The 24,536-nt window shown below is 45.9% G+C and overlaps 1 protein-coding gene and 1 long non-coding RNA gene across 9 annotated transcripts in view; one reads left to right on the forward strand and one right to left on the reverse strand.

Annotated features, from left to right (window-relative positions):
- Positions 1–394: 394 nt before the first annotated feature.
- The window catches only part of LOC119974827 (regulator of G-protein signaling 7), a 585,527-nt gene continuing 561,385 nt past the window's right edge, over positions 395–24,536 (forward strand). For 3 of the 8 annotated variants that reach the window (XM_038814137.1, XM_038814144.1, XM_038814104.1), the window contains exons 1-2: positions 396–600; positions 1,670–1,798. In XM_038814137.1, the coding sequence (XP_038670065.1) occupies positions 1,715–1,798 (84 nt within the window). In that variant the 5' untranslated portion in view covers positions 396–600; positions 1,670–1,714. Of the gene's footprint in view, positions 601–1,189; positions 1,574–1,669; positions 1,799–24,536 lie in introns of those variants that run through there. The other 5 variants (XM_038814129.1, XM_038814120.1, XM_038814150.1 and 2 more) reach the window with 5 other exon arrangements.
- On the reverse strand, positions 5,055–24,154 carry LOC119974856. Its single transcript, XR_005462596.1, has 4 exons — positions 24,030–24,154; positions 21,786–21,973; positions 18,108–18,303; positions 5,055–5,238 (listed from the first exon to the last, which is right to left on the reverse strand). It is a non-coding gene; the product is annotated as an uncharacterized LOC119974856 (long non-coding RNA).

The raw sequence follows: 24,536 nt of genomic DNA on the forward strand, positions 1-24,536 counted from the left end.
TATAATACATGGTGAACAATGCCATCGAAGTGTTTTTTTAAATTTTTTGTTACCCCTCACAAACGATTTCCAGTTTTTTGACGCCAACAACTTGCATTGATGTAACTCCTCCAACGTGCTTGGCCTGGAGCTCCCTCTCGGCTTTTGAAAGAAATGCAATACTGTGGACAGACGTGAGGAGGTGGGGGTGGGGTTTGAGGGAGTGAGGAGGTGGGGTTTGAGGGAGGGAGGGAGCCGGGGGGGGGGGGGGGGGGGTGAGGATCCATGCCCCTTGTTTTTGTTTCTGTCGCCGGCTCTGCTCCAGCCGGGACTGGGACCATCGCTTGCCTGGTCCCGAGTGCCTGGAGCGCGCGGAAAGGGGAGGGGGAGCGCGCGCGGGGAGGGAGCGAGGATCGCGGGCTCGCGCGCGCCGCAACACATTCCCAGGAACAAGGTTGAGAGACACAGAGAGAGAGAGAGAGGGAGGGAGGCAGCCCGGGCTCGGCTGCAAACACTCCGCCAGCCTTTCAATGAATCATCTGAGGCCGGCATCCGGACTGGACAACAACATTGCAGAGATCAGCCGCTCCTGCTCCTGTTGTGCAGTGCGCCGTGTCTGAGGTAAATCACCGACAGAGTGAGGGAGGGGAGGGGGACAGCTTCCAGAAAGGTAGCCAGACAGGGGTAGAGAGAGAGATAGAGAGAGGGAGAGATAGGGAGATGGAGAGAGAGAGAGAGATAGGGAGATGGAGAAATAGAGATAGAGAGAGGGGGAAGGAGAGATGGATAGAGATAGAGAGGGATAGAGATAGGAAGATGGAGAGAGAGATAGTGAGATGGAGAAATAGAGATAGAGAGATGGAGAGAGAGATAGAGAGAATGAGAGAGGGAGATGGAGAGAGAGAGATGGAGAGATAGGGAGATGGAGAGAGAGAGAGATAGAGGGATAGAGATAGGGAGATGGAGGGATAGAGATAGGGAGATGGAGAGATAGAGGGATAGGGATACAGGCTGTGTGTGTGTGTGGGGGGGGGGGGGGGGGGGGTGAGGCGCGGTGCTATCAGTTCTCCTTCCCTTAACTATCGTTTGTCCCCACACACTCCCTCGGTGGCTGGGTGTGCGTCGCTGTCCGCGGTGCTGAATCTACCAGCTGGCTTGGCCGAGGGAGGGAGGGCGCCGTCTTTGCCCCGTGCGCTGCCGCTGAGCCTCCAGCAACCCTCCCGGTCGCTGCGGGCTGAGCCGACCGCACAAAGCCGCCTCCCCAACGCCGGAGGCTCGCTGGCCGAGTGAAACGTCCACCCGGAGAGCAGGAGGAGGCAACGTGCACCGAATGAACACTTTGCAGTGCAATGCTGCCCAGGTCTGCCGCCTGGATTTCCCTTGCATTATTGAGAAGTGTGAGCGTTGCCAGGCTCTTAGTGGCTTGTCCTCCCTCGTTTCCCATCCCTTCCCGAGCATGATCGCGGGCAGAAATCAGGGGCAAACGGTTTTGTGTGCTTTCTTTGTCAGGGGATCACCCTCTAAACCCGCCGCTGTCAAGAGATCATGAATGATTTACAATCGAAGTTTACACCAAAGTGTTGTCTGCTCCAGGGTATCCGGATTTGACATCTGCTGCTACTTCATTTATTACAATGACGCTGGCTCTTCACTCAAATTATCATTATGTTTATGTTTCCTCTCTCAAAAGTGAAACAAAAAATCAGGAATCCGGGGGTATCTGGCAGACCTTGCTATGGCTCAAGGAAATAGTTATGGACAGAACGCCAGTAACAACGGCACGGCGGACGAATCTCCGAACATGTTGGTGTACAGAAAGGTAGGCATGTGTGTGTGTATGTGAGAGGGAGAGAGACTTGTGCCGGAAGACGCATTCTCTTCCTCAAGCTACGATGCAGCACGTTGTTTGGGTCTTGATGTTTTTTTTTCTTCGGTTGTGGCTGGGAAGAATCAAATAGTAATTTAGCTCAGGTTGCTGTGTTCCCAGCTTGTCCCCACCCGGTGCTTGGCGATCGGTGCATTCCGATTATTGCAATTCTGGACAGCTGTAGAGAATCGTTTTAGAATCTATTTATAGGACTGTGTTGTGTGTGTGCAAACGTTGTTGGAGCGTGGGGGCTTGCCAGAGGCGGTCTCAAGCCTGGGGCGGGTATAGGCTGGTTTCTGGGGCGAGGGCTCCGGAGTGACAAGGTGGCTTGCAAAGCGGATCTGGGCACAGACCCCCTCGCTGCATGCCCACAAATAGTGGGACTTAACGCCAGCACATGTGCTACGTGAACTGGAAATAACGGTGAGCTTGCACAAGTCCGGCTGTACCCGAGCCTACTACTCCTGGGAAACATTGCATTTGGGTCAGAGGAAGGCCATTGTGTTGTACTCATGAATTACATTGGCATTTTTTTGCAACAAGGTTTTTGCACAATTATTGTTCCTGCTGTAGAGTGTTAACGTCCTTTTTCTTGATATCACTGACACGAGGGGAAAGTACTCTACCCAGTGCTTGAAGTAGCAAAGGCACTTATAATCCGGACTGTATGTTTTCATTAATGAGCCTAAACATTTTTAAATTTTAATCTAGTGCCAGCTGAGGGAAATACTTTGCAGATAGCCTAATTTAACTGAAATGCAGGCAGTCGTGAGAAGGGATCTTTGAGCAGACCCTCAAGGCCACACAGCGGTCATCGACCAGTTGGTCAGAAATTATGCCGAATTTGAGCTGGAATTCGGAGACCAGATAAATCGGGATAGTGCGGATTTAGAAATGAAACATTCAATAGTAAACACAGCTGTCATGCATCTCCTTAAAAAGTGAGTTGTATTGAATCTGTTGTTCGGCATTCCCACACACCTTTTGAAATGTCCTTGTCTGGTTTCGAAACGTGGACGTTTAGCGTGTAAGGCGATCGTGATAATCATTACACTGCAGTTCCACACACCTATGTGGCGGGAAATAGTGAAAAAGAGCTAGCAGCTAATGATCAGTCTACTGAACATTCGCTGCCATGGTTAACACACCCTGAAGTGGGATTTGAACCTGGGACCTTCGGTTTGAAGGTAGCGGTGCTAGTTTGCTAAGTTATCTTGTGAATTGTTGACGCATGTTTTGCATTTGTTTGGAAAGGCAATAGAAGCAGAAATATGGTTATTATACTTAAATCTCAAATGAGTGCTGCACTGCATAATTTGCATTCAACATTTTTGTTTTACTGTGTGTCTGTACGAATGATTAGTGAAAAATACAATATCAATCAGTAAAGTAAAGCTCAATATCACTGCCCGCAATAGAAGCAGACTCACTTGCAGGTATCCTGCCTGTTAATTGACTGGTTTATAACCCCTATTGACAAAAACAGAGAACTGTTTTGTTTTGTTTGTCTGTTTTGTTCTTCTGATAATAGCACTTCCTTTGTAGGATTTCAGGACTGTCAACCATAATGATGCGCGTCTGCAATTTTCCTGCCAGTGATTTTGAGGAACCTGATGTCATTAGTGGGAATGGTAGCTAAGAGGTAAATCACAAAGCAGAATGATGCTTTTACACTTTGTAAGCAGCTGAAACGCTGTTTAATCGGTGTAAATGACTAACATTTTTCTAATCCAGCTGTGACGTGCATAAAACTGCATTGTTTGCAACTGGAGAAAATATTTGGAAAGCCCACTTTACTGCCAGACCCAAGGAGGTCCCAGCAGATGGCAGCATGGAGATGCTGTAGTCATACTGAAGAGCAAATGATTGAATAATTTCCCTGAGTGACAAATAACCACAGACCCTTTCATAGTGAAATGGTAAAAAATGGGAATTAAGTTGTATTTGTTTTACAAATTTGTAAATGCATGATTGATATGTGTGTTTGTAATTCCTGAATTGCAATTTCATATATATTGGACGGGATTCTCCGTTTTTGAGACTAAGTGTTGACGCCAGTGCAGGATTCGTGGACCTTTTGCGACAACAAAACTGATGCCGAACGTTGGTCGATTCAGCATCTGTAGAGGGGCTGGCACTGGCACCACGTGGCATACAATTGATACCAATGAAAAATGGTGCGGGATTTCCGGGTCCATGTTTGACACTTGGGATGCTGACAAGCTGCAGCCACATATACACATTACACTCCCCACACGCACTCATCCCAGCTAACAAGATGGCACTGGTTGGGCTGGAGCACGCCCATACAGCTGATGGGTCGGCTGGGGCCAGAGGGCAGCTAGGTTGGTGGCCTGGGGGGACACCTATACAATCCGTGGCCCGATGTTCACAGTGGGCTGTCAGAGGCATGTGCAGCTGCATGGCTGTCTTTCTGGCTGCGGCAATGGTGTTCGCTGTCCGTCCACCCTGACCCCACAACCCACCTCCTGGCCACCCCCTGCTACTCCCCCCAGCCCTGGCATAAGTTCCTCCCCCCAACCCCACCTGGGCCAGCGGCACAACTGTCAGCAAACTATGGCGATGTTGGACACTTTCCGTACCCGTTCTCTCTCCCTCAGCAACCATGACGCCGGTTTCATGATTTTTAAAAGCATAAGTGAACCGCGCCATCGGGAACTCGGCACCTCCGAGGCGGAGCATCACGGAGGCCCCGGAGAATACCGGGTCAGGCCCGCTAATGATATGCAAACGGTGTCTACTATATGTGTGTTCCGGACCACATTGGCGCCGTTGTCTAGGTGACGGATAACAGCAATTTGGCGTCAAATCGGCTCCCGCTGCGATTTTAGTGTCAGACTCTGTTCTACGTTCAATCACATTTTGCAATTTCGCCGTCAGCCTATGGAGAATCCGAACCATTATATTTACACACACAAAATATACATACACATTGAAGGGTGTTATTAACATATCAGAATTGAAACTGATAATTTATCAGTAGTTTTCTTTAAATCTGTACATTGTGTAACTATTAATTAATATTCATGTAAGCCATGTGATATTTTCAATTTAACAATATTTATTAAATCAAATGAAAACAGACATAAGTGAAACAATATAAATCAATGAGAATTTCAAGTAATGTTTATTTTTCAATATTGTATATTACACATAATAAGTGAGATAAAGTATCTTATGCTCTTTATTATTAGGGCTTATAGATCATAACACAGCTCTTCCATTTTCCTTTGTTCTTCTGAAGATGTTGACATGTCCTCATTTCCAAGAATATTTGAATTGAGAAATGGGTGAATTAATGAACGAACATCCCAAGATGTTTCTTGGAACATCCAGCGATGATGTTGTAGGTGGAATAACCCAAGGGTTGCCTGAAATTGGAATTTCTAATCAAATTGAATGTTAGAACCAAAGAATTCCTATAGTGTAGAAGGGGGCCATACAGCCCATCGAGTCTGCACTGACCCTCTGAAAGAGCAACCTACCTAGTCCCACTGCCTTGCCCTATCCCCGTAACCCCATACTCCCACCTATGCTGCGCATCTTTGGACACTAAGGGGTAAATTAGTACAGCCAATCCACCGAACCAGCACTTGTTTGGACTGCGGGGAAAACCTGAGCACCTGGCCGAAACCACGCAGAGAAAGTGCAAAGTCCACACAGACAGGCATCCAAGGCCGGGAGTAGGGAGAAGAAAAGAAGTAGATAATTAAAGCACAAAGACTTAATACAAAACATTACTTACCAGGGATAGAAAAGGAGCCATTAAAGCCACAGATCCAAAGATAGCACGTTAAAATGAAATGAAAATCGCTTATTGTCACAAGTAGGCTTCAAATGAAGTGACTGTGAAAAGCCCCTAGTCGCCACATTCCAGCACCTGTTCAGAACAAAGAACAAAGAAAATTACAGCATAGGAACAGGCCCTTCGGCCCTCCCAGCCTGCGCCGATCCAGATCCTTTACCTAAATCTGTCTCTTATTTTCCAAGGTCTACTTCCCTCTGTTCCCGCCCGTTCATATATCCGTCTAGATGCCTCTTAAATTATGCTATCGTGCCCGCCTCTACCACCTCCGCGGGTAAAGCGTTCCAGGCACCCACCACCCTCTGCGTAAAAAACTTTCCACGCACATCTTCCTTAAACTTTCCCCCTCTCACTTTGAAATCATGATCCCTTGTAACTGACACCCCCACTCTTGGAAAAAGCTTGTTGCTATCCACCCTGTCCGTACCTCATAATTTTGTAGACCTCAATCAGGTCCCCCCTCAACCTCCGTCTTTCCAATGAAAACAATCCTAACCTACTCAACCTTTCTTCGTAGCTAGCCCCCTCCATACCAGGCAACATCCTGGTGAACCTCCTCTGCACCCTCTCGAAAGCATCCACATCCTTCTGGTGATGTGGCGACCAGAACTGCACGCAGTATTCCAAATGTGGCCTAAGCAAAGTCCTATACAACTAACATGACCTGCCGACTCTTGTACTCAATACCCCATCCGATGAAGGCAAGCATGCTGTATGCCTTCTTGACTATATCAACCTGCGTTGCCACCTTCAGGGTACAATGGACCTGGACTCCCAGATCTCTCTGTACATCAATTTTCCCCAGGACCCTTCCATTGACCATATAGTCCGCTCTTGAATTTGATCTTCCAAAATGCATCACCTCGCATTTGCCTGGATTGAACTCCATCTGCCATTTCTCTGCCCAACTCTCCAATCTATCTATATTTTGTTGTATTCTCTGACAGTCCTCCTCGCTATCTGCAACTCCACCAATCTTTGTATCATCTGCAAACTTGCTAATCAGACCACCTATACCTTCCTCCAGGTCATTTATGTAGATCACAAACAACAGTGGTCCGAGCACGGATCCCTGTGGAACACCACTAGTCACCCTTCTCCATTTTGAGACACTCCCTTCCACCACTACTCTCTGTCTCCTGTTACCCAGCCAGTTCTTTATCCATCTAGCTAGTACACCCTGAACCCCATATGACTTCACTTTTTCCATCAACCTGCCAGGAAAGCTGATACGGGAATTGAACCGTGCTGCTGGCCTGCTTTCAAAGCCAGTGATTTAGCCCTGTGCTAAACAGCCCCTGGGGCAAAAAAGATGTCCTCCCTCATCTGGACTTGTGTGAAACCCTTTTGTTAGCAAGTAAATGAGAAAGTATGACTGAGTATGTCTCAGTGTCAGTGCTTCATTCATTTGGAGGCTATCACATGTACCACATGTATCAGATGATTAACATCAGAAAGGTTCAACTCTTCAATACATGCCTCATTCAGGTTTATCAGTAGAATTGCTTGCTTTTGGACGTAAATATTCAGTGTCATATTTTTGACACTGAAGTTCAGTGTTTAGTTCTCAGTCTTCAATCTTTAGTTCTTAGTTTAGTTGATCTTTTAATAGTTCATAGATTAAACTTTGTAGTTGAACCCATGGGAGTTTTTGCCTTGTATATTCAGAAGGGTGTCTATAAAATTAAAATACGTATCTGAAAGAGGGGGAAGGGTGATAAACGTTATACTGGCCATTTAGAGGAAAATATACAGAATCACAGAATTTATAGTGCCGAAGGAGGCCATTTGGCCCATCATGTTTGCGTCGGCCCTTGGAAAGAGCACCGTACTTAAGCTCACGACACCACCCTATCCCCATAACCCAGTAACCGCAACAAACCTTTTTGACACGAAGGGACAATTTAGCATGGCCAATCCATCTGACCGGCACATCTTTGGACTATGGTAGGAAACCAGAGCACCCGGAAGAAACCAATACAGACACGGAGAAAAAGAGAAAACTCCACATAGACAGTCATCCAAGGCTGGAATTGAACCTGGGTCCCTAGCGCTGTGAGGCAGCAGTGCTAACCACTGTGCCACCGTACTGCCCCTTAGCTGAACCCAATAAAATGCAGTTAGCAAGTAATATTTTATTATTTAACAGTACTGTTGCTTCATAGCGCCTGGGTCCTAGGTTCGAGTCCTGGCTTGGGTCACAGTCTGTGCGGAGTTTGCACGTTCTCCCCGTGTCTGCGTGGGTTTCCTCCGGGTGCTCCGGTTTGAAATGAAATGAAAATCGCTTATTGTCACGAGTAGGCTTCAATGAAGCCACTGTGAAAAGCCCCTAGTCGCCACATTCCGGCGACTGCCCGGGGAGGCTGGTACGGGAATTCCTCCCACATGTCCCGAAAGATGTGCTGTTAGGTAATTTGGTCATTCTGAATTCTCCCTCAGTGTACCTGAACAGGTGCCATAGTGTGGCGACTGGGAGATTTTTACAGTAACATCGTTGCAGTGTTAATGTAAGCCTACTTGTGACAATAATAAAGATTATAATATAGTTTAACTGAAATGTAAGTGACTATCTGATACTCCTTACCCAACTCCCCGTTCCAACTCGTCCCTCTCCATATATACATGCGTGCAAACACACACACACGCACATCGACAACAGAGAGGGAAAGGGATGTGGGGGAGGAAGAAAATAATATGACAAACTAAAAAAGGATAAAATATCTCTGGTTGGTTTTCAGTTAAGGTCTTTCAGGGGTTCAAACCTTTGCTTTGATGCTTCTTTCTTTTAGCGTGAGAGGTTTTTCATTGGGAAAGCTGTCTACTTTATTTGTAAATTCACGATCATTTCAACTATATAAGACCATAAGACATGGGAGCAGAATTAGGCCACTCGGCCCATCGAGTCTGCTCTGCCATTCAATCATGGCTGATGTTTTCTCATCACCATTCTCCTGCCTTCTCCCCATAACCCCTGATCCCCTTATTAATCAAGAACCTATCTAGCTCTGTCTTAAAGACTCATTGATTTGGCCTCCACAGCCTTCTATGGCAAAGAGTTCCACAGATTCGCCACCCACTGGCTGAAGAAATTCATCTTCATCTCTGTTTTAAAGGATTGTCCCTTTAGTCTGAGACGGTGTCCTCTGGCACTAGTTTCTCCTCCAGTGAAAACATCCTCTCCACGTCCGCTCTATCCAGGCCTCACAGTATCCTGTAAGTTTCAATGAGATCCTCCCTCATCCTTTTAAACTCCAATGAGTACAGACCCAGAGTCCTCAACCGCTCCTCATATGACACATTCTTCATTCCAGAAATCATTCTTGTGATCCTCCTCTGGGCCCTTTTCAAGGCCAGCACATCCTTCCTTAGATACGGAGCCACAACTGCTCACATTACTCCAAATGGGGTCTGACCAGAGCCTTATACAGCCTCAGAAGTACATCCCTGGTTTTGCATTCTAGCCCTCTCGACATGAATACTAACATTGCATTTGCCTTCCTCTACCGACTGAACCTGCACTTTAACCTTAAGAGAATCGTGAAAAAGGACTCCCAAGTCCCTTTCTGCTTCTGATTTCCTAAGCATTTCCCCATTTAGAAAATAGTCTATGCCTCCAAAGTGCATAACCTCACACATTTCCACACTGCATTTCATCTGCCACTTCATTGCTCACTCTCCTAGCTTGTCCAAATCCTTCTGCAGCCCCATTGCTTCCTCAATGCTACCTGTCCCTCTACGATCTTTGTATTATCTGAAAACTTAGCAACAGTGCTTTCAGTTCCTTCTTCCAGATCATTAATGTATATTGTGAAAAGTTGTGGTCCCAGCACAGACCCCTGAGGTACACCGCTAGTCCCTGGCTGCCATCCTGAAAAAGACCCGTTTAGCCCAACTCTCTGCCTTCTGCCAGTCAGCCAATCCTCTATCCATGCCAGGATCCTACCCTTAACACCATGGGCTTTTAACTTAGAACATAGAACAGAGAACATTACAGCGCAGTACAGGCCCTTCGGCCCTCGATGCTGCGCCGACCTGTGAAGCTCCTCTTAAGCCCATCTACACTATTCCCTTAACATCCAGATGTCTATCCAATGTAGCCATCTAAGATGGCCACTGGTAACACAAAATGGAAGACTGCAAAGAATGCAGGGAAAAACGGACATAGTAAAGAGCAAACAGCTTGCAGAAGCTTTCAGCATTGAGACACTTGCAAAAACCGGTTTCCCGACAGCTGCAGAGTTCAGGCAGCGATGTAAATGGGAAAACAGTTTACATATTAATGAGGTGATACCGGGACAATCCCGGGCACAATAGATACACTCAAGTATCAATCGATACTTTCAAAAGCGAAGCAGACACGATGGAGCCAGCGAAACCAGGACAATGAGTCCTAAGAACCGCCCCAGTCATCAAGGAACGACCCTAGGATAGGGGGGTTCAAATCATATCGATTGGGAAAAGGCCCAATCGATCCCCAGCAGGTGAGGAAGCCCGCCCCAAGGGGCACGGACCTCCTGGGACCTACAAAAGAAGGTCCCGCACATGGTTCAGTCTCCTGTCTCCGGCCTCCGACTCCAGCCTCCAGAATCCTGTCTTTTACACCAGCCGTCGAGCAGCAGCCATCGATAAGTAAGTGCCAAACGACGATCACTACTTGACCCAGGCATTACTTATACCCTTGCCGACCAATAGTGACTCGAAGTTGCAGACCAGAACGGAACGAAGGCCTTGTTCCCTGACCTTGCCGGTTCCTTCTTAGATAAGTATTAGTCGTTTAATGGTAGAAGTAAGTTAGTCTTTAGCGTGTGCATGAGTGTTATTATATTTGTTTTATAATAAACTCTAATTGTTTTGGACTTACTAATTGGTGTATAGCTTTATTGCTTTGAACTTGACCTTGATACTTGTGACGGTGTCTTTTACGGCACCTGGCGACTCCAGAGCATAGAAAGAGAAACAGAGCCAAGTGAGTGTTAGGCACACTTACTCAGAACGAGCAACACCAATGACCATTTGAATGCCCTTAGTGTTGGAGAGTCCACTACTGTTGCAGGCAGGGCATTCCACGCCCTTACTACTCTCTGAGTAAAGAACCGATCTCTGACACCTGTCCTATATCTATCTCTCTTCAATTTAAAGCTATGTCCCCTCGTGCTAGCCATGACCATCCGAGGAAAAAGGCTCTCACTGGCTCATCGGACTTATCTATTTTCACACTTTCCAGAATTGCTAACACGTCCTCCTTATGAATCTCAAGCCCTTCTAGTCTAGTAGCCTGTATCTCAGTATTCTCCTCGACAGCATTGTCTTTTTCCTGCGTGAACTCTGACAAAAAATATTAATTTAGCACCTCTCTTATCTCCTCGGATTCCACGCACAACTTCCCACTACTGTCCTCGACTGGCCCTACTCTTACCCGATTCATTCTTTTATTCCTGACATACCTATAGAAAGCTTGAAGGTTATCCTTGATCCTACCTGCCAAAGATTTCTCATGTCCCCTCCTGGCTCTTCTTAGCTCTCTCTTTAGGTCCTTCCTAGCTAACTTGTAACTCTCGAGTGCCCTAACTGAACCTTCATGTCTCATCTTTACATAAGCCTCCTTCTTCCTCTTGACAAGTGATTTAACTCCTTTAGTAAACCACGGTTCCCTCGCTCGACCACTTCCTCCCTGCCTGACAGGTACACACTTATCAAGGACACGCAGTAGCTGTTCCTTGAACAAGCTCCACATTTCAATTGTGCCCATCCCCTGCAGTTTCCTTCCCCATCCTATGCATCCTAAATCTTGCCTCATCGCATCATAATTGCCTTTCCCCCAGCTATAACTCTTGCCCTGCGGTATATACCTATCCCTTTCCATCGCTTAAGGAAATTAACTGAATTGTGGTCACTATCACCAAAATGCTCACCTACCTCCAAATCTAGCACCTGTCCTGGTTCATTACCCAGTACCAAATCCAATGTGGCCTCGCCTCTTGTTGGCATATCTACATACTGCATCAGGAAACCCTCCTGCACACATTGGACAAAAATGGACCCATCTAAAGCACTCGATTTATAGCGTTTCCAGTCAATATTTGGAAAGTTAAAGTCCCCCATAACAACTACCCTGTTACTTTCGCTCCTGTCCAGAATCATCTTTGCAATCCTTTCGTCTACATCTCTGGAATTTTTTGGAGGCCTATAGAAAACTCCCAACAGGGTGACCTCTCCTTTCCTGTTTCTAACATCAGCCCATACTATCTCAGTAAACGAGTCCTCATCAAACATCCTTTCTGCCACCGTAATACTGTCCTTGACTAACAATGCCACCCCTCCCCCTCTTTTACCACCTTCTCTGAGCTTACTGAAATATCTAAACCCCGGAACCTGCAACAACCAATCCTGTCCCTGCTCTAGCCATGTCTCCGAAATGGCCACAACATCGAAGTCCCAGGTACCAACCCATGCTGCAAGTTCACCCACCTTATTCCGGATGATCCTGGCGTGGCTCGGGTAACAAGCCAGAGATAATAACTCTGCTTGTTCCAGCTCTAAGTTTCCACTCTAGCTCCCTAAATTCCTGCCTTACATCCCTATCCCTTTTCCTACCTATGTCGTTGGTGCCTATGTGGCCCAAGACTTGCGGCTGCACCTCCTCCCCCTTAAGGATCCAGAAAACACAATCCGAGACATCACAGACCCTGGCACCTGGGAGGCAACACACCAACCGTGAATCTCTCTCGTTCCCACACAATCTCCTATCTATCCCCTTAACTCTGGAGTCTCCAATGACTAATGCTCTACTCCTCCCACCGCTTCCCTTCTGAGCAACAGGGACAGACTCTGTGCCAGAGACCTGTACCCCATGGCTTACCCCTGGTAAGTCCCCCCCACACCAGTATCCAAAGAGGTATACTTGTATGAAACTAATATTGTTCTAAAACCAGTGAGTGAGAATAAAATATACTATAGGCCAAGTATAAAACTTATTTAACAGTCTCCTATGCGGCACCTTGTCAAAGGCCTTCTGGAAATCTAAATAAATCACGTCCACTGGTTCTCCTTTGTCTAACGTCCTTGTTACCTTTTCAAAGAACTCTTAACAGATTTGTCAGACACGACCTCCCTTTGACAAAGCCATGCTGAGTCAGTCCTATTTAACCATGCACTTACAAGTACTTTGCAATCTCATCTTTGATAACAAACTCTAAAATCTTACCAATGACCAAAGTCAGGCTAACCGGCCTATAATTTGCAGTCTTCTGCCTCCCTCCCTTCTTAAACAGTGGTGTTAGATTAGCAACTTTCCAGTCCTCTGGTACCATTCCTGCCTCCAGTGATTCCTGAAAGATCATAACCAATGCCTCCACAATTTTCTCAGCTATCTCTTTTAGGATCCTGGGGTGTAGACCATCCAGTCTAGGTGACTTATCCACCTTCAGACCTTTCAGTCTCCCCAGATCCTTCTCCTTAGTGATGGTCACTGCACTCACCTCTGCCCCCTCGTTTTCCTGGAGCTCTGGCATCCCACTGGTGTCTTCCACCGTGAAGAATGATGCAAAATAACAATTCAGTTTGTCTGCCATTTCTTTGTTTCCTATTATTTCTTCTCCAGCCACATTTTCTGATGGCCAATGTCTATTTTTGCCTCTCTCTTACCTTTTATACACTGAAAAAAACTCTTCCCATCTTCCTTTATATTACTAGCTAGCTTGCACACATACTTCATCTTATCTTATCCCCCTTATTGCTTTTTAAGCTCACTTTTAAAGGCTTCCCAATCCTCTGGCTTTCCATTAATCCTCGCCACTTTGTATGCTTTTTCTTTAGCTTTTATTATGTCCTTGACATCCCTTGTTAGCCATGGATGCCTTGTCCTCCCTTAGAATGTTTCCTCCTCCTTGGGATGAATTTCTGTTGTCCCTCCCTAATAACCCCCAAAATCCTGCCATTGCTGTTCCCCTGTCTTCCCTGCTGGGCTCCTTTTCCAATCAACTCTGGTCAGCTCCTCCTTCATATCTTTGTAGTTACCCTTATTTAATTGTAATACCGTTACATCTGATTGCAGCTTCTCCCTCAGACTGCAGGGTAAATTCTATCATATTGTGGTCAGTTCTCCCTGAGGGCTCCTTCACCTTAAGTTCCGTAATCAAGTCTGCCTCATTACACATCACCAAATCCAGAATTGCCTGATCGCTAGTAGGCTCTGTCACAAGCTGCTCCAAAAAACCATCTTAGATATTCCACAAATTCCTTTTCTTGAGATTCACTACCAATCTGATTTTCCCAGTTCATTTGCATATTGATGTCCCCCATGATTATTGTAATATTGCCTTTTTTACATGCCTTTTCTATCTCCTGATTTACTTTCTGCCCCACATTCTGACTACTGCTCAGGGGCCTGTACCTAACTCCCATCAGGGTATTTTTACCTTTGTGATTCCTCAACTCTACCCACAGAGATTCTTAACCTTCTGATCCTATATCGCTCCCTGCTATCGATTTAAATTCATTCCTTACTAACAATGCAACCCTGCCCCCTTTGCCCATCAGCCTGTCCTTTCGATAGGACTTATATCCTTGGATATTTAGATCCCAGCCCTGATCCCCTTGCAGCCTCGTCTCTGTGATGCCCACAACATCGTTCCGGCCAATTTCAATGTGCGCAACAAGCTCATTTACCTTGTTCTGTATACTGCGCACATTTAGGTACAACACTCACAATCCTGCATTGACCACCTCCCCTTTCACACTTCGCTCAGTCACTGTACCCTGTACTATAGCCCTTTTTGATTTTTGACTATGGCTTCTCTGCCTTACACTTTCCCCCTTCCTGCTTTTCGTTTCTGGCCCTGTTTTACTTCCCTCCAACTTCCTGCACCGGTTCACATCCCCCTGCCACTTTAGTTTAAACACTCCCCAACAGCACTAGCACTAGGACATCGTTTCCAGTCCTGCCCAGGTGCAGACCACCCAGTTTGTACTGGTCCCACCTCCCCCAAACCGGTTCCAATGCCCCAGGAATTTGAATCCCTCCCTCTTGTACCATCTCTCGAGCCACGCATTCATCCTATCTATCCTAACATTCCTACTCTTATTAGCCCGTGACACTGGTAGCAATCCTGAGATTACTACCTTTGAGGTCCTACTTTTTAGTTTAACTCCTAACTCCCTGAATTCAGCTTGTAGGACCTCATCCCGTTTTTTTACCTATATCTTTGGTGCCTATGTGCACCACGACAGCTGGCAACAAAAAAGCAAAAAAATCACTTTCCTGACTAGCAGCCTGCCTCAGCGTAAGTCCTTTGCTTAAAGGCAGATTTGGATTTTGAGTTCAGGGACAAAAAAAATAAATTAAAACAAAAGAAATGAAAACCAAGGGAAGGCGGTAGCGGTGGCATAGCGGTATTGTCACTGGAATAGTAAACCAGAGACCCTGAGAAGTGCTCTGGAGATCCAGGTTCAAATCCCACCACTGCAGATGGTGAAATCTGAATTGAGTCAGAATCTGGAATTAAAAATTCTAATGATGACCATGAATTCATTGCTGATTGTTGTAAAAACCCATCTGGTTCACTAATGTCATTTAGGGAAGGAAATCTGTCATCCTTACCTGGTCCGGCCTACAGATCCACAGCAATGTGGTTGACTCTTAACTGCCCCTTTAAGGGCAATTAGGGATGGGCAATAAATGCTGGCACCGCCTGCGACGCCCACGTCCCATGAACAAATAAAAAGGAAGGATTCTAACACTAGATTTTGACATGAGAAAGGCACACCTGCCCATTCAACCTTGTAAAGTCCTCTTCACTAACATCTGGGGGTGTGTGCCAACATTGGGAGAGCTGTCCCACATTCAATCAACAGTCTGATATAGTCATAATCGCAGAATAAAGCCTTTCAGGCAACAGCCCAGATTGCTCCATTGACATGCTGAGTATGTTGCACCTCATTGATAAGACAGAGCTGCCAGAAATAGCAGTCATGTGGGAGCAGTCCTGGGAGTCCTTGGCATTGACTCTGGAGATCATGGGCGGGCTTCTCCGTCCCATTGCATGCGTGTTCTGGTGCAGCGTGCCCCTGCCGGCAGTGGGATTCTCCGTCCTGCAGGCCGAACAATGTGGTTTCCCATTGGAGGCATCCCCAACACCGTCGGAAAATCCAAGGACGTGAGTGTGCTGCCGGCGAGGCTGCGAAGAAGATGTCGTAGTTTCTCCGCCCCAGGAAAGTACTGGACGACGAAGGGTACTCTGTCAGTGGTGTCCCGTGTTTGTCTTCTGAGGAGGTCGGTGCGGTTTTTTGCTGTGGCGCGGTGGAACTGTCGATCAATGGCGAGGCAAAGGATCCCACCGACAGAGAATCCAGCTCCATGAAATTTTGTGGCTTTGCGTCCGATGTAAGCAAGGAAACATCCTACTGTTTATTAGCTGATGCCCTCCCTCAGCGAATGAATTAGTACTCGTCCATGTTGTATCCCACTTGGAGTAGCAGTGTTTCAAGAAAGGAACTCACCCCACCACCTTCTAAAGAGCAATTAAGGATGGGCAATAAATGTCGGCTTTGCCAACAACACCCACGCCTGTGATGGAAAAAAAATAACCTGGTCCAGATATTGTTACTGGAAGGTGAATTTACCCAGGAGAAATTGATAGCACCTCTGTGGAATTAAGCTAATCATGCTGACATGTCAGAAGGCTAACAACATCCTTCCAGAGGTACATGAGGTAATCAGTTCACTCACACCCACTCCTAAATGAGGATGTCATTTCAGTGTAAGTGTATAAATGTAATAGACAGCCTGTATAATACTGTTAGTTCCTCTTCTATCTGAGGGGTCGACTCCTAAATTAATCTGCCTCCATTCTATCAATCGTAGGTATTGACCTCAGTTGTAAATTCCTCATCAACAATCAATTAATGCTGAACTATATTACCGGACTGTCTTTGTAACTTCTTTTATTTTTTTAATTAATTAAGCCCAACGACTAATTATCTGCATATTCAAGGATTAAGTGCTGCCAACCAGGATTCTGTTAGCTCATAACTTTGTTGCCTGTTTTTTTTGGGTACCATATATACTTTTGTAAAAGTCAAGCTTCTGAGACCATATTTTCAGGTAAAATGTAAGGGTTCAACTTATGGATGAGTAATGTCCCATTGTCTTGCGACCTAACTGTTTAAGGTAGTATCAGTTGATCACAGCGCTGCCAGGTTGGAGACTGTTGCAGCCAACACATACCCCACCCCCATCCAAACAAAACTGATGCAAAAGGAGCCAGAAAGTATTTTTATTATTCTGCACAGACACAAGGAGCTTAACAGACACCTTGCAATGAGTAAGTTTTCACCAAGGCGAGGTCGAGTTCAGCAGTGATTCAAGTGGAAGGAGTTTGAAATTTTTGACCCCTAGTCAGGGGTCAATTTATAAGATGAGGCCGACTGTTACTCGAGTATATATGGTAACTGCAAGAAATAATTAATTCTCCCAGTAGCTTGTGCAGATACTGATTGGATGCTGCCAGTGTTTATGCTAACAGAATCCAATACGATTGATGTGAAACAATTTGCTGAGACAAATGTAGACATCATTAATTCTTTGGCACAAACTGAGCGACAAACCCCAAGAGTTCCCATGGAAGGAATAATGGTGCAGGAGATCAGGATTCATCTGGTGCCCTTGTTGAATATTTTTGCCACGGTTTGGAGTTCATTGTTCTTACAGAATCTGGCTGAGCTTTCCAGTATGTGTACCCTCAGGGCTGATGGCGGCAGTAAGACTGAGGTTGCCAGTCTGAGTCAGAGCTGGCTGCAACCTCTGCAACTCCCCTCAATCTTCCACTTTGCACTTATAATTATTGCTGCTAGCTGTTAGACTTTGTCCTCCATTTCCGCGACTATCATAGAATTTACAGTGCAGAAGGAGGCCATTTGGCCCATTGAGTCTGCACTGACTCTTGGAAAGAGCACCCTACCCAAGTCCACACCTCTAACCTATCCCCATAACCCAGCAACCCCACCCAACACTAAGGGCAATTTTAGACACCAAGGGCAATTTATCATGGCCAATCCACCTAACCTGCATATCTTTGGTCTGTGGGAGGAAACCAGAGCACCCGGAGGAAACCCACGCACACATGGGGAAAACATGCAGATTCAGCACAGACAGTGACCCAAGCAGGGAATCGAACCTGGGACCCTGGAGCTGTGAAGCAATTGTGCTGACCACTATGCTACCGTGCTGCCCAATCCATCTTCTGAATGAAAAGGCACAATTTTAATTTCTATCCTTCAGGCTTGAAACTGCACAACTAGAATATATTTGGCCTTTAAAAAAGTCTTAACAACCCCCAGCAATTTTTTAACAAGTACATTATGCTAATTTTTTACTGTTTTCCTTTCATTTTCGGCTATGGAGCAGACTAAAAAGTAACCATTGTAATAATTAGTTACCACGTTCCACTGGTCTTCAGGCATCTAGTTCTTCAGGAAAAATAACCACGCTGAGGACATTATATTCCAACTTCTGCATGTTATGTAGGATTGCATATTCATGAAGGAATTTCAAGGGGTTAATCAATTCAAGGTTGGCGAGGTGGTTCAGTTCTGTGGTTTCTGGCTTTGCCTTCGTCCCTCCATGTGCTGTTGCCTGGTAACGTGGAGCAGACATTGCATTACCCTACATATATAAAAGGTTCACAACAAATCTGCTGAAAAAAACAGCCGATCAAATACGTGCTACATTTTCATTTTTTTTGGGAGAATGAGGGAGAAGCAGTGTTTAAATGAACATGAGATAATTGCACCATTTACCCAAAGATGATTTAAATCAGGCCGTAGTTGTTTCAATTCATTAGGAACAATGAACTCATTTATTTGTAACATACTTGGGTAGATAGGGCAAAATATGAGTATCTAGAACATTTTAGACATACTGCATACTTTTGTGGTGACGTTAATGTGAAAAGTGAAAGCCATCATAGTCCCAGAGGCTGCTCTCCCCTTTGAGCGAGAGCACTGATTGGTGGTGATTTAACCTCAGGGCCACCACACCTCAGGCAAGGGGTAAGGTTGAGAAGGCTTTATGGGCAACCTCAGCCAGTACGGGAATTTAACCCACACTGTTGACATTGCTCTGCATCACAAACCAGCCGTCCAGCCAACTGAGCTAACCGATTATTGATTTTGTAAGCTATATGTCCATTTGGACGAGGAGTTATGAATTGAGATTTGTTCAAACTGCTTTGGTAGGGTGGTAGATCAAAGATACACTATGTTACCTTCATGATGACAGAGCTAATATTTTACTAGTGTTCCTGATCAATAAAGCTTCTTTAAAATAATATTTCCAGTTTAAACTGTTGATGGCTGCATGGCACTGTGTCTTTGTCCATGGATGTGTCCAGCCGAATCTCTGCTGCATTGTGTCTCCACTATGTATGTGTTTTCAATGCCCATCCAGGTTAATGTATAAACTACCATGACTAAGCCTATCATTCTCAAGACAGAGTGGGGCATAAAACTTGTGCACACTAGTTACTCTGCAGTCTGTCCTTGATGGCCTCCCTCTTAATAATTCAGAACAGTGCAGTTCACAGGATCAGAATCACAACACAGTGACAACACATTGTAGCTGGATGTCCGATGGCGCAATTCACCAATCCACCTTTTCCCTGTAGCCCTGCACCTTCTTATTTTTCAGGTAATAATCCAATTCCCTCTTAATTTCCGAACTTCACCCTAGCTCCACCACACTGTCAGGGAGTGAAGTCTACAGCCCCTCCAATGTTGGGTCACTGTCTGTGTGGAGTCTGCACGTTCTCTCCGTGTCTGCGTGGGTTTCCTCCGGGTGCTCCGCTTTCCTCCCCCAGTCTAAAGATGTGCAGGTTAGGTGGATTGGCCATGCTAAATTGCCCTAAGTGTCCAAAAGGGTTAGGTGGGGTTACTGGAATGGGGTGGAGGTGTAGGGCTTAAGTGGGGTGCTCTTTCCAAGGGCTGGTGCAGACACGATGGGCCGAATGGCCTTTTTCTGCACTGTAAGTTCTATGTCCTATGTTCAAATCTGTCCTAAAATGAGGCAGCCAGACACAATGCTCCAGTTGAGACCAAACCAGGTTCCATGCAAGTTTAGCGTAACGTCCTGGCTTTCATGTTCTATGCCCCTTTTAATAAAGCCTCAGATTCTGTATGCTTTATTAACCACTCTACCACCTTCAATGATTTATGCACAGGTAGATCCAGATTCCTCTGCTCCTGCAACCCGCTTAGAATTGTATGCTTTATATTGTTTTCCGCGATCTTCTTACCAAAATGAACCACTTCATACTTTTCTGAATTAAATTTAATCTGCTATTTGTCTTATCATTCCACCAACCTTTCTATGTCCTTTAAAAGTTTTCGACCATCTTCCTCAAAGTTTGCAATATTTCCATGTTTTGTATCGTCAACAAATTTTGAAATTGTACCCTGTTAGCCAAGCTCTAGATTGAGGATTTTCAAAGTGTGGGTTGCGACCCACGGGTGTGTCACAGGTGGGTGTTGGGAGGGTCGCCGCGCTCCCATCGTGGTCGCAATCATGGGAGAAGCGCCCAACAGCCACTCCCAGCATTTAAATTGAGAATGCCGGCTGCAACCGCCTTAAAATGAGAACAAAATGAGGCTGTGTACAGTCCTCTGACCATAAGCAGCATCAGTGAACAGTCCACGCACCCTGTATGTGCAAGCTTTTAGCGTGAAATCACAGAGGAGAGCTTCTTCCATTTTCTAGCCGCTAGCAAGCAAGGCAAGAGGACTGTGAAGATGGATCATTTTGTTACAAGGAAGAGACAGCCAGAGGCACAAACAGGCAGTGTACCTACTGGTCAGGATCTCACATCTGAATCTGCTGGAGAGAGCTTTTAAGGAGAGTCCATGTCCCGAAAGGGCAATGCTAGCGTTAGCTCTGTACAGACCTCCATGTGAGCAGCCAGCAAAGAAGGAACTTAACTTGGGGAACAAAGCAGTATAAAGATGATTTTTTGAGGTATGTTTTTGTCAATTGTGTCAATGTAAATGCAAAGCACATGTGTGTTATATGCAGGGAAGTACTGGCAAATGAGAGGAGAAGTTTCAGGTTTTGAAAGAGAAGTGGTGGGTGAAATGTTTATTTTGAGGTTTTGAGGTTGAGACTCCAGAGTCAGTTATTAACTTACAGCTGACTCCAAATGAAAAGACTAAGCTGCTGTATCTGACCTGTGACAGCACGTTAAAAACTCAACAAAAGTCCATGAGGCTGTCAGCATTCAAGTGTGACATCTCCCAGGGGTATCCAGTGCTGAGTAAAACAAACATTTGTAGCTATTTCCCTTCGCAAGGACTTACATATGCAAGGTGGGATTTTACGTTCTCACAAAGATGAAGATGGTACAAAGGAACTGTCTGAAGTCTGCACCTGATATGTGCATTGCCCTCTCCACCTGTGAACCAGATTTGAGTGAGGACCAAGCAGGCTCCCCTTTCACATTATAGGTAAGCGAATGTGGCATGTGTCGCAAAGGTCAGTCAGTGTGAGTCCCGAAGATTGGCAAAAGTGGGCCCCAGAAAAAAAGTTTGAAAAACACTGGTCTAGATCATTGGACGGCATGTGGCACAGTGGTTAGCACTGCTGCATCACAACGCCAGGGACAAATTCCAGTGTTCAAATCTGGCCTCGAGTGCCTTTGTAGAGTTTGCATGTTCTCCCCGTGTCTGTGTGGGTTTCCTCCGGGTGCTCCGGTTTCCTTCCACAGTCCAAAAGATGTGCAGTTTAGGTGAATTGGCCATGTTAAATTGCCCCTTCATGTCCAAAAGGTTAGGCGGGGATGTGGGCCTAGGTAGGGTGCTCTTTCCAAGGGTTGGTGCAGACCTGATGGGCCAAATGACCTCCTTCTTCCCTGTAAGAATTCAATGATTAGTAGAGCAGAGAGAGATCCTTTCATTACCCCTGGGAAACTCCACTATAAATTTTCTCGCAGTCCAAAAAACATCCATCCACCACTATTCTGTCACTCAGCCAATATTGTATCCATGTTGCTACTTTCACTTTTATTCCATGACCTGAAACTTTGTTCGCAGTTAATAATAGTCTTGCTATTGTATTTTACCATGTCTTACCTTGACCACTGGGTGACCTCTCATACAGGACTACGATCGGTCAAGTTGTTCTTTCTCATTACCTTGACAGAACACTGTATGGTCAGTGTACAATTCAGTTGTTTTAGCCATCCTAGTCAAGAGCTCTGTTTCATTTTGCGGCTCAGGAACTTTCCATTAAAATCATTCAGCCTCTGGTTACAAGCCCTCTAAAGAAAAGGTTTCAGTAAGCATCGATTTAATTAGTATTGAAGTAAACGTGTTAACAAAATATTGAGCATGAAGCAAGGTTTACAACAAATTCGTTTTTTTTTTAAACTGTTTTTCTGCTTTATTGTAGTTTTGGTTCATTCCATAATAATTGGGCTCTGACTGTGTCATTAACACTTTGTCCAGTGTGCGAAAATTAAAATTTAGTGAAAATTAACACTTGGGGCGTGGTTCAGCGGTCGCGTTGTGCCTGGTGCGGAGCTGGGTGCGCCAGGTGAATCCCCTGAGAGACCCAAATTGGGTTGGACATCGGGCCGATTCTAAAAAGTCACCCGACTTTTTAGGCTCATTTAAATACCCAGGTGCCGGATTCACCCGTTGTTGGGAGTCAACAGCTGCACCTGTGAAACCTCGCCAGGGCGCTGTTTAGTACTGGTCTACACCAATGTGGACCAGCCGTAACGGCAACTTGGGAGGGGGTGGGTCTGGCAGGGCAGGGATCACAGGGTCATTGGGGACAGGGCAGGATGGTACACTGGCATTCCCCTGGGCACCTTGGCACTGCCAGGGCCCAGGTGGCACTGGCAGGGTGTCAGGGGCACTGACAGGGTGCCAGGCTGGTATTGCCAGGGTGCCTGGGTGCAAGGTTGGCAGTTCCAAGAGTTGGGCGCAGGGGCCTTGCCAATAGGAGAGGGGGTTCTCAGGGCCTTTAATAATAATAATCTTTATTATTGTCACGCGTAAGCTTACATTAACACTGCAATGAAGTTATTGTGAAATTGCCCAAGTCGTCACACTACGTCGTGTTCGGGTACACTGAGGGAGAATTCAGAATGTCCAATTCACCTAACAAACATGTCTTTTGGGACTTATGGGAGGAAACAGGAGCACCCGGAGGAAATCCATGCAGACACGGGGAGAACATGCAGACTCTGCACAGACGGTGACCCAAGCGGGAATCGAACCTGGGACCCTGACGCTGTAAAGCAACAGTGCTGTCCACTGTGCTACCATGCCGCCCATACAAGGTTGGGGGTGGGGCAGAAAGTGGGGGGAGAGGGGTGGGCCTAAAAGGGGCAGCACGGTAGCATTGTGGATAGCACAATCGCTTCACAGCTCCAGGGTCCCAGGTTCGATTCCGGCTTGGGTCACTGTCTGTGCGGAGTCTGCACATCCTCCCCGTGTGTGCGTGGGTTTCCTCCGGGTGCTCCGGTTTCCTCCCACAGTCCAAAGATGTGCAAGTTAGGTGGATTGGACATGATAAATTGCCCTTAGTGTCCAAAATTGCCCTTAGAGTTGGGTGGAGTTACTGGGTTATGGGGATAGGGTGGAGGTGTTAACCTTGGGTAGGGTGCTCTTTCCAGGAGCCGGTGCAGACTCGATGGGCTGAATGGCCTCCTTCTGCACTGTAAATTCTATTCTATGATAAAATGCTGGGAGGAGGAAAGATGGGGGCTGCCATTCAAATGGCGCCCCGATCTGCGAACAGACATTCTCACCAGCAGGGAATCTCTCGGTGTGGCCTCGGCGGAGAGAAACTGCAGCCGTCGAGGAACACGCCGCCATACGCGCTCAAAAGCGGACTTAAACATTCGTCCTCTGAATCACGCCCCTGGTGATACAGATGCCTCAGGTTAAAACATTCACGAAAAAGCACAAGTGTATTTTTATTACCTGACCAGCCTCCTGTTCTACATTAGTGTTGTCCAGTAGGAATTACTGACTGGACATTTGTGGCTATGGCAACACTGTTTAGCCACAGGCACTAATATTAGTGAATAAATTCCTTACTGAATATATTTAAATGTACTTCCTCTGTATATTTACTTGACAAACATTCACCATCATTCAGTGCGAAGCTTTTCAACATTTCCTTTGTACCAAAATTTGGAATTCTTTCGTGAACCTATAAGGCACGGGACATCTTAGCGCAGCTTCTGGATTTTGTCCAGCATTTGCAGTAGATGGTCTTTAAATTGCAAAGGATAGTGGCCCTCAGATGGTGGCCAGGCCTATCCCCGCTCTCCATACGGAATGTGGTTAAATGCTGCTTACCTTGATGGAAATGTGTTTCATTGATTGTGCTGCCCTTCTTTGGCTGGCTGGGTGTGCTTATTCTGATTGGTCAGGCTGACCATGAGGACAGCTCCCTTCTCCACGTAATGATACACAAGTCTGCTGTTTTCACGCGGGCCACACACATTCCAGCAGATCGCCAGTGAGCAGGAATCGAGGAAGTAAAGCACAAATAATGAATTTAAAAAAAAACATATCATGCTTTGCTTATTTGTCTTACCCTTTTACCATAAAACACCAAAAAGGTTAAAACACACATGCATCCACTGTGTGAATATGAGTAGTGAGATCACATGTCCCAGGCTGGTATCTATTACTCATGCTATGTTTACAAATTGAAAATAAAATCAGCCACATCTGAATTCCCAGTTAGTCACAGTTGTTGGGGTGCTTAATATACAGGATAACACCATTCTGCATCATGCTATTTTTTTTTACCTGCATTTTTATTCTACTTTCCTATGCATATATAGAGAGCAGACAAGC

This window comes from Scyliorhinus canicula, chromosome 1 (assembly GCF_902713615.1).
Source record: "Scyliorhinus canicula chromosome 1, sScyCan1.1, whole genome shotgun sequence".
NCBI classification, from domain to species: Eukaryota; Metazoa; Chordata; class Chondrichthyes; order Carcharhiniformes; family Scyliorhinidae; genus Scyliorhinus; species Scyliorhinus canicula.